Source organism: Priapulus caudatus, unplaced genomic scaffold (assembly GCF_000485595.1).
Source record: "Priapulus caudatus unplaced genomic scaffold, Priapulus_caudatus-5.0.1 Scaffold234, whole genome shotgun sequence".
Lineage (NCBI taxonomy): Eukaryota > Metazoa > Priapulida > Priapulimorpha > Priapulimorphida > Priapulidae > Priapulus > Priapulus caudatus.
In genome coordinates, this window is record NW_014577295.1 from 329850 (window position 1) to 340416 (window position 10567).

The 10567-nt window shown below is 39.0% G+C and overlaps 2 protein-coding genes across 6 annotated transcripts in view; one reads left to right on the top strand and one right to left on the bottom strand.

Annotated features, from left to right (window-relative positions):
- Nucleotides 1-5915, bottom strand: part of LOC106807786 (tectonic-1-like) — a 9423-nt gene extending 3508 nt beyond the window's left edge. For 3 of the 5 annotated variants that reach the window (XM_014810234.1, XM_014810236.1, XM_014810238.1), the window contains exons 1-8: nt 5459-5915; nt 4021-4144; nt 3209-3315; nt 2801-2943; nt 2428-2530; nt 2042-2160; nt 1618-1810; nt 339-535 (exon numbers count right to left, since the gene is read on the bottom strand). In XM_014810234.1, the coding sequence (XP_014665720.1) occupies nt 339-535; nt 1618-1810; nt 2042-2160; nt 2428-2530; nt 2801-2943; nt 3209-3315; nt 4021-4144; nt 5459-5906 (1434 nt within the window). In that variant the 5' untranslated portion in view covers nt 5907-5915. Of the gene's footprint in view, nt 1-338; nt 536-1617; nt 1811-2041; nt 2161-2427; nt 2531-2800; nt 2944-3208; nt 3316-4020; nt 4145-5352; nt 5430-5458 lie in introns of those variants that run through there. The other 2 variants (XM_014810235.1, XM_014810239.1) reach the window with 2 other exon arrangements.
- Nucleotides 5916-5999: 84 nt separating this feature from the next.
- LOC106807787 lies at nt 6000-9536 on the top strand. Its single transcript, XM_014810240.1, has 5 exons — nt 6000-6237; nt 7124-7290; nt 7532-7705; nt 8024-8199; nt 8414-9536. The coding sequence occupies exons 2-5, from the start codon at nt 7159-7161 to the stop codon at nt 8508-8510; spliced, it is 579 nt and encodes a 192-aa protein (XP_014665726.1). The 5' UTR covers nt 6000-6237; nt 7124-7158; the 3' UTR covers nt 8511-9536.
- Nucleotides 9537-10567: the final 1031 nt, after the last annotated feature.

The window sequence follows — 10567 nt, forward strand, 5'->3', positions numbered from 1 at the left end:
ACAATAAAGACGCACAACAACATAATAACAGTAACACACAGCAACCGATCTTTTTTTTCGCATGACAATAAAGACGCATAATTGCAGCAACCGAGACTGTGATCTGTCGTAAAGTTACGCATTTTGTTTCTCACGACGAATGCAGGCTGCGCCTCCGATGTAGTGCACATACCTTGCACGCTGCCACGAAGAAGAGTGGTTAGTACGTACAAAACAGCAGTGAACCCGGCGTAAGCAGAGCACGAGAGTATACGTTACTATTACTATTATTATTATATTATATATATTATTATTTAGTTCAATTACGTAGCAAAAATGACTTTCGCAGCCGCCATCACCTCTAGCACGACGTAGGAGCACGTCCCCGCAGTGCTATTGTAGACTGGCGCTTGTAGCTCCTCCTCGGTCGCATTGCATGCGTACTTCACGCCCAGTCTGTTCATGCACATCACCGGTGTCTCCATCTCTATGGCAACCATCGACTCATTCGAGTAGAGCGTCGTCCGACTGAGTGCGGTCGGAGAGGCGCCCTCTGCTGAGAAAAATTTGCGACCAAAACTCACTACCTTGTTTCGTGATTCACGGGTAAACTGCACATTACTGCGTAAATTACGACTGTGCCCAGGCATCATCACATTGAACTCAATACAAAATCCAACGCGCATCTAAGCATGCACATAAATAAATATATAATAGTAATAGGCACAATGACACATACAACAATACACAACACAATACAACAATACACATAAATACCTAGAGTGTACAACGGGAAAACGGGAAAATAGTGCTATTTCACTGCAATATTATTCTACTTTGTATGCAGTTCTAGACTAAGTTCATGGTATTATGTTAAGCAGCATTCTTTGCTCTCTAAAATAAGACCAACCGCTTGTCTCTACGATACTCCTAGGCCAAGATATTGGAGCGTAATCATGCCTCCCACTTCCCCTCCCACAGGCCTCACGGTGCCTCGCATCCACAATATTCACTATCCTTCTCGCCTTTTGCGGGTCTGGCTATCGTTTTCCGTCGCCGCTTGGAGCGCTGATAATTGATGTCACATGCCCAAAGTTAGTACTCTTACTACACCATAACTGAGCTGCGTTGTAGAGACTTAATTTAGAAAACATTGCCGGCTCCATCATGACGGGCATTAGCCGTGCTAGGGAAGATAATGGGAGAGAAGGGCATATAGGCAATGCCCCCGAAAGTCACCGATGATAACCGAAACGCTGTTCATTCATAAAGTTATCGCTGAAAAAACCGAACTCTCACGAAGCGACTTTCCTAACCCGCAAAAGGCGAGAAGGATAGTGAATATTGTGGATGCGAGGCGCCGTGAGGCCTGTGGGAGGGGAAGTTTACAAGCCAATATCTCAGCCTAGGAGTATCGTATTGACAAGCGGTTGGTCTTGTTTTAGAGAGCAAAGAATTCTGCTTAATGCAATACCATAAAATTATTCTAGACTAGCAGGCAAAGTAGAATAATATTGCTGTGAAATAGCACTATTTTGCCGTTTTTCTGTTGTACACTCTAGGTATTTATTAGCTCTTGATAGTTGATACTATTCCACACTAGCACTGCCATTAAAATTTGAATGATGTTGTACGAACCAGTAGTGGAAGAGCCATTGCTGGTCGTAGTTTCTGTTGACGGTTGGTCGCTGCTGTTAGAGGGTGAACTAGCTTCAGATGCGGATTCACCACTAGGTGGCGTGGTTGTTGATGGAGGCGTAGTGGTGACATTCTGTGTTTGCTTGGCTGGCACTGGATTGCTAGCAGCTGACCTCTTTAACATAGCTGGATTCTGAAAGACAATCGGTTTATAAACACGGCAATGTTTGTATATGATAACTCTGCGCCACAAATATAAATACTATTACGTACCAATCCATAGCATAATGAGTTGAATGCATTAGTTTAACGAGTATTGCATTCTCAAAATTTCTGACTACTGCACCGATCGTGTGACAGCACTGACACAATCATATGCCAAGTGTTGCATTTCATACCGCGCGAAGATTTTTAATGAACTTACGGGAACAATTTTCATGTCCCGGTAGTAGACCCTAGTTGCTAGAGCCACTTCCTGTGTGCAGTCCATGGCAACATCCGCCAACAATCTCACACATTCATAGTCCTTGTCATATAAGTATGCTGATAACAAATGAAATATACCTGGTTAATTTGTTAATTCCATTCCGCTAGTCCTTTTCATATTAGAATCTATTGTAATTTGTATTCTACTCTCTGTGCCTACTTTACCATACACTGACTACATAGCGTACGAAAATGTTATGTGCTTTCAAGAAGATGGTTAGCAAGCATCAGACAGATCTCTATGTGCACTGTTGATGCTTTTACAATCGCAGTAGGTGTCTGTGAGTGGTTAACATATTTCGGCTAATGAATACAAATACATACGGGCAGTGTTTCCATCGTCACACTGTTTGGTTGTCAGAGGTGCAGGCAACCCTAACATTCCAACCACGTCAGCATCGCTTACCGTGTAGACAGGGTCACCCGCCTAGAAGCAGAGATGGAAAATTGAACCCATTAACATTAAACATGGCAATGCGAGCAGGTAGCGTGTATTACTTGATTATCATGATGATATTAGTTGAAAATGATCAATTATGATAGAGCTTTACAGCAAAATAAAAACAATTTTGTAAACCTACTTTTAAAACAAATGATTAATCATATATGTAACCCATCAATATGATCTAGATTGCTCACAAATTACTTTACCCACAGTCACGAGTAGCCAGCTGCGAATGACTATTTCAAGGCTCACCTGATAATGTTGTTTCACTATTTCAGGCTGGTTGTTTGTAGATGAAAAACTGTACGATGGTCGCGCATAAAGATGCTTGTATGTATCAAACTCTTCTAATGTTTCTATCATATCAGGGATGGTGTAGTAGTTTCTCTCATCGTCTGAATAATTATACGATTATATTTAAACATGCTACAGTGCACATTAAAACGCTTCGAGATAAGTGTATCATGCATACATACATGACATCATGAGTGAATAAAAACAACTTGTAACAGTGAGGTTTTACAAATGGTTTTTCATTATTTGGGAGAGCGTCCACTTTCGTATTGATATTTTGTACGACACATAATTTACATTATCTTTGATTTAACAAATTGTAGTAGTTTCTAATAGAAAAATATCAAAACATACACTTGTACTTACAATTATCAAACATGATACATAGAAGGCCATCCTGAGTGAGGTTAGTTTTGTACTCAGAGTTGTTGGTGACTATCATTCCTTCGCGGAAGCAGTACCTCTCATTGGTTCTGAAAGGTAAGCATTGATAATTACTTGTTTGTGTGCATTTGAAATCATTTATAACACAAAATACAGTCAAGCTTGTGCTAGAAGTCATCTCTATAGAATCTTGAAGTAATCATTCTGACTTCATGATTACTCCAAGATAGAATTTAACCTTGCTATAAATTACACTTTTGACACTTCCCTCAGCAGATTACACAGATGTGTTACGTTATATACCCAAAATTGCCTATAAAGAATGGACACCTGTCTATATAAGCAGGAGCTTTACTAAGTATTATTGTTTTGAGAGTACTAGGTATATGAGTAAAAGTATCTGGAAAGATGAGATGAGACCCAAAGAACCTCATGTTAAACAGCCATTGTTTCATTAGTCTAACAGCCTGGTCAGGTTATAAACCACACAGCGTTATAGTCACAATACACAGCTAAACCTGCTGTAATCCTAGCTTCTCACGAAGCCGCTGACCAAAGGTAACTAGGAATTTTACCAGAGGGACTCTTACATACTAGTTTGACTGCACTGCATATGTACTATATTACAAAACATGGTTCCACTACGCACACAGTGAATGTATCATGTTCTTAAAAATATTAAACTAGGAATTTTTTTAAATCACACGCCTTTTTCCCAAAATGATATCACCGAGAAGAACTTGATATTTGAATACGGCTAGACAAAACTCCACGCGTAAGCTTATGCTACTTACGTAAGATAGTTATGGTCAGTGCAATAGCTAAAGGCTTGTCTATCGAGATCGGAGCAGTCCGTATCACAACAGCAATTAACATCACACCCAGCTGATGTCATATCACAGGTACACTGACCAATATCTGCAATAAAGTTATCATTACATTCGGCTCCTTAGGAATGTATTTCTACATTTAAGAGATACATGCAAGGTTCATTTTAAAAATGCTTACCAATCACCACCACAACTTACCATATTTCATCACAAATGCACATGTTAAATGAAATATATAGGACTGTCATCGATATCAACGGCCCAACGCCATCGATGTATATCGCGATGGACTTGTGCGTGATATCAGTGGTGGATCTAGAGAGGGTGGAAGGGGGAGGGGGGGGGTGCAACCCTTTTCCTCTTTCTTTCTTTCCTCATCCCCTTCTTTCTCTCGCTCTATTTTTCTCTAGCTCTCCCCCTCTCTCTTGACTCTTGTTCTGCAACCACCTATCTTGACCTCGCCATAATGCCATGACCTCATCAATATTAGTATTTAAAGTCCAAAGGGCTACTGTATAAGCTGTATATTTCGTGGTGTCTGCGAACGAGTCCTCGACTGCGAAAATAACAACACGCGAATAATTCATACTAAATAATACCCAATAATTAATAATTCACCGACCGCAAAATTAACCACTCGCAAAATTGTCCGTCAAGTCTGAATTCGATATAATATCTGTACGCTAAAAACATGGTGTATACAGTATATCGAAGATAGAGAGAGACAAAGTTGAACAAATAGATACATCAACACTGCGAACTGCAGTAGAAAAAGCTTAAATTTTGCAATTCATCAAATAGGATCAAGAGAATTCCAATATCGGATGACAGAAACAAAGAAACTAAACTTAAAGGGATCCATTGAAGTTGGCAGTGGCACATGTCGAAAATAATGATCATGCTCAGATCTGATGATCGAGTGGTACGAACAGCCTTAATTAGGCAAGAGGGAATGCCAAATTTCACCTGACCATAATAAATTTTATGAAAGGTTACAAGTTTTGCATGATGAAAGCAGACATGAAGTGAAGAGGAGGCAAATTAACATGAGCCCAAACAACCTAGGAACTATCATGATAACTTTTGGACACCCTTGCTGAATGGCATCTAATTTAGAATAGTTCCCTTTTGTACTTATCTTTGTGCTTATTGTATTATGTGGAGTTAAGTAACATCCTTAAGAGCAAGTAATAAAGTAGTCACCATAAGGCATAAGAACGAGAGTCTGACTCTTGTACTTATCGCGAGTACATTCTGTGCGTTGTAAGTCATATTATATTGTGACGCGATTCTTACCATGTCTATTATCTAAACAGGATTACGTTATCGTGTAGCTCTGGTACCATAGCACTAGTTGGTTCTGGCTGTGGCCGATTATCCACTGCCAGTGTATTTTTCCTACCTGTGTTTGCTGGTAGAGGTGATGGCGTGGGAGTCGGAATTGACATAATTGTAGTGCTACTGCTAGTAGTTGTGGCCGTTTTTGGAGCCGGTGTAATAACGCGCTGAGTACTCGTGTTGAGTGTGGGTGTTACTTGTGTGGTCGACGATTCATTATCTGCTTTAACTGTCGTTAGGTTATTATCAACCTTTTCTGTTACAGAGCCAGAGCCTGAGGCAGAGGTAAGTGTGGTCGGAGTCGTGGACAGGTTGTTTTCGGCGTCACCTAACAACGGCGTGGACATATTCGATTCATTTGAAGATATTTTTGAAAGAGTTGAATTTTCTGATAAAATAGCTGATGGCGTAGATTGGCCTACTACTTCTAATAACTGTATGCACACCAATAAGGAAAACAAAGAAAATATATGTGTAACACGCATATCGCTCTGTGTTGAATAATTCGCCATTTAACCACAACACCTGACACTTGTTACGAACACACAGGATCATGGGACTAGACTAAGAGGCCCAAATGAAATTTTCCAGCTTTAAGTAGTACTTTGGTAGTACCCTTAGAAAATTATGTTATCGCAGTAAAAGCTTCATAATATGTGTAAAATGATAGTATATTATAGAAATAAGTGTCATTCAATGTGATATAATCTTGTTAAGTCGACCAGATTAAGGGTACATCGCATTTTGATCAAGGCTCCGAAATTTCCTTACGGAGCTCTCTTCAGACGAGAGCGGCAAACAACAAACGCCGGTGTCTGTCTGTTATTGAAGGTTCAGCGTAATGTATGTATACTCGTGTGCAATCATTTTTGTATGAAAGTAACTTCGAAAATTGTCAGCACAGTGCGTAGTCGTGTTTGAGTGCATCATATATGTATTGAAGATATTAGTTTTATCGTTGATATCGTTTAAGGAGCTCATTTATCATGTCGAAAAATGGGATCATCGAACTTTCGATGGGGTGCGATTTATTATGGTGCCTGCTGCATTGTACAGCAGGCAGCCGTGTTTGACGATTCGCTGCAGCCGTACAGCAAGTCATGCGTCGATAAAGTTCACGCTGTGTTTAAGTCGTGCGCAAAGCTGTGAGAGGGCTTGACCTTCCATAATTGAGTTCAGCGTAAAACTTTCGGTGCCAAATTATTACGGCGCTGTATTTATGAATAATTAATCAATTGAATTATGTTAGATAGATGTCATTGTTAATTCAATAATTGCTAATGCTTGATTTATATGGGGTTTAACAATATACATATAATAATATTAATACTACTACTACTACTAGTACTACTAGTACTATTACTATTAGTGCGATACTGTATTATAGTCAGCACATTTCCTAATGGGGTAATGCGTGTTGGAAAATAACTTTATGAGAGTAGAGTAACTAAGAGAAGCAGAGGTAGTACTAAGTGAGGTAGTACTACTAGTAGTAAGTGAAGGATGAAGTATCATGCCTGGTTTGGGTGACCATGCAGGACAGCTCAAGACAGAGAAGGTTGTAGGAAGATTTGGTGCGACATCTGATGACGATAAAGATGATGATGATAATTAACACTATAGATTTAATTATATTAAGGTATCTAACAGTTGGCGTGGCATAGCATCAGAATGAGATTAACGTATCAGAAAATGTGTGTTTGCTAAACTGTCTTTTGAAATATTTTAGAGCTTGCTGCTGGTATCCAACCACAACCAACCAAGATGCCCACTCCTGGATGCAACTGGCCAGTGAGTCCTGTCGTGCACAGCATGCCGAAACTTATCCCTCACTGCCAGGAGACTTTGGGTGCAAAAAGAAAGGCCGATACTTATGAAGAGGATACAAATATGATGGTCAGTGATGTACAATCTAATCGCTTGCATTACAGACAGGAAATTACATTCATGTCATCACTTAAATTCATAATTTTTTAATTATCATGTTATATGTATAGTCTGTAAACTATTATATATAGGATATAATTACACAATTAACAATGTGTCATGTATAAAGTACTATAATACCTGCTTATATAAGTGACAGTGTCTACGTGTAAGCGTACTGTGTGCAACTTGTTGCTTCACTGATGCTCAGGAGTTTCGCACGAAGCGGCGAAGATGCTGGTTCCAGAATGCTGGCTTCGGCGATTCCGTGGAGGCTGAGGAGGAGGAGATTAACCATAACAACGCATTGATGACGACTCTCCACTCAAGCCATGCTGAGCCACAGGCTTTGCACGCAGTCGAAGTCGATGCTAGCCACGAAATGGTGCGTATTTTTCACAGATTCGTTATTCCGTACAATTTTGATATGACAGGGTGTTTAGCAGGAAGTCATTGTGAGATACTGTCGGAATTTTGGGTGGGGTGATAAATACAACTTCATTACTTGGGTCATTGAATCTGTTTGTTGAATTTTATCCTAATATTACGAGTAGTTTTATTTTATGACAAGTCAGTTGAAGTAAATCTGTTAGCAACAGTTTTGTCAACTGGCCTAGCTGTCTCTATCAAGCTGAAGCTTTATTACTTCATTATTCATTACAGTTGTTGCTAGTAGAATGAAGGTTTAGAAATGCACTTGTAGGAGATGGATGATGGTGCAGCTGGGGATTGTGTGGTTGAGCAAGTTAGGGACTCTGCACTGCCCTCACCACCGCTTAAGGAACAGGAGGCCTGTGATGGCATGGACAGTGATTGCACTCATAATCCTACTCAGTACAAGTCTCCAAAGCCAACGTCGATGTGCCAAGAGTATTGTGGGTGAGTTGGCAAGACATACAGTTATGTCTAGATGATTTATATTGGATATGCTCAAACAAGAAAGGTTTGGCAATGGTCTGAAAATAACAAATTATGATCGGAGCCACTTTTGTGTGCTTGGAATACATTAGATATGTTGGTGTGGTGTGATTTAACAGAAATATTAATATGTTGAGCTTTACTGGCTAAATATGTGTAAATTATTTCATTTCAGAGATACCAGCCCTACCAGCGGCAAAGTGCGATGTTACTGCAAACCTTCATGGGAAGGCCTAATGTATCTTAGACCATTTGATACTGATATTTATTAACGTATCATCTTGTTTGCAACTGTGTTTGTCCCCGTGGAATGACATTTGTCTTTTTATTTTATATACAATAATTTTATTGTGTAAGTATTGTGTAATTGTTGAATATGTGGTAGAGTGCGTGAGTGTATGATTAATTACAGGTGTGATAGTATATATTGCAGCAGATATCCACAATGTCCCTCTAAGCTTATGCGAGATTTTTTAAGACTGTTTGTTCTGGTAATATTACACAAATTCTTGACATCCCCCCTGAGTTATCTTTTCCCGTGTGTTACGGAGGAGTACACATATTCCAAATGATCTTTTAACGGGTGCAGCACGATAAGCAAACAGCCGAGCATAAATCATTAAAGTACACTGTAATAATACAGTTGATTTACTTATCCCACTTGGTCCCCAGTAGTGGTGAGTAAAGTGCAAACTTGATTACGTGAAAACCTCTGGGGCAGATCAGCCCGTAGCATCAAACATCAAACGATAAATAACAGGATATAGTCGAGAAGTAATTCTTCACGTTAACTTGGCTGTGACTGGCACAGCTCCCTATTTCGGCAGTGGCAAGACGGGGTAACTACTCCCATGCTACTTATAAGCTTTGTAGTGGTTCATGTGCTTTGTATTTCAATCCAGGCCTGGTGTTTGAAAAAAATTCAAACGAGGTTTCTCGTCTTCAGAATGCTGAACTCTTGAGCTTACACTACCATTAATTTTCTTAACGGTCTAGGTGAGATCGGTTTGAATTGAGCAAAATATTTACATTCGTTGATATGAAACTTCAGTGTTGTATCTTGTTTTTTTTTATTGTATCTTATCATATCGCAGCTTATCATTTTTTATGAAAATGCATATCGGTGCATTGCAGATTTTAAATATACAGGCAGTGGCAGTGGCTTGTGCAAAATATTTGGAGATCTTGAATATCGAAACCTTACATGTAGTGGACATCTTGTGAATAATTACCTCCGCCAAGGGGTTGGCAGGAGGTTATGTTTTCACCGGCGTGCGTTTGTGGGGTTGTTTGTGTACAGCCTAACTGAAAAAGTTATGGACGGATTGTCATAAAATTTTCAGGATAGGTCAGAAATGGGCTCTTAGAACTGATTAGATTTTGGTCGTGATCCGGATCCAATTAATTAATTAATTAATAACATTTTCAAGATAGGTCAGAAATGGTGTAACTTAGAATTGATTCCATATTGGTGGTGATCCGGATCCAATTAATTATTTAATTAATAAAAATTTTCAGTGACAGAATTGAGCTGCCTTGGCGGAGGTCTGTGCTCTCCGAGTGCTCTAGTTTTATTAATGTATTTACATCTGTGCTGGCGTGGGATGTGTATGTACGTTAACTGTACTAACTTTAGAACAGGTCAGTGGTATTGTTGCTGTGTTTTGATATCTGCTATTTGAACTGTTTGTTATATATAAAATTACTGCATTTAAAAGAGCTAATGCGAAAATGTATGTGACACTATTAATTTAATATTTAGCAAGAATTGTGTGATAGTATCTCCTTGTTGCTACAATAACCTGTTTAGTTTCCACATCACCAAAAATGTTTAGCTGTAATAGACGAGGTATGTAACGCCAGTTTGATATTATATACAATGTTATATAATGCCCTTTTTATATACAATGTTGTAGACAAAATAACTGGATTCGTACCAGAATATATATCTATAGACGGTTACCCGTAGATATCATTTTATCTGGCATTTGTTTTACCATCATTTTAATTAAGGACTACCATTGGCAGCTTGTGCTCTCGATGTGTTGTGAATTGGATCAAATTGGATGAAGTGTCTTGGTCTATAAATAGCTGTAAAAACCAAGGACAAGTCATATTTAAGTTTAGTTTCCTTCGGGGTTAGCTATGACTACCATAATCGGTGGGATTCTGCATATTTGGATGTCTTGTGGAATTCAAACTAAACAGTTGCTGTAATTATATCTTTCAATGACAGCAATATCCTATTAAAAAAAATTATCAGAAATTTGGCATTTCATATACACACGTTATTGTTGGATGTTTCTCTATTTGTAGTGTTGCAGTAGAA

Bases quoted from the DNA above. Each gene is read 5' to 3' on its own strand.
- LOC106807787 (XM_014810240.1), top strand. From the start codon at position 7,159: ATGCCCACTCCTGGATGCAACTGGCCAGTGAGTCCTGTCGTGCACAGC. The intron at 7,291-7,531 runs GTCAGTGATGTA...ACTGATGCTCAG, and splicing joins AAGAGGATACAAATATGATG to GAGTTTCGCACGAAGCGGCG. The intron at 7,706-8,023 runs GTGCGTATTTTT...ATGCACTTGTAG, and splicing joins TCGATGCTAGCCACGAAATG to GAGATGGATGATGGTGCAGC.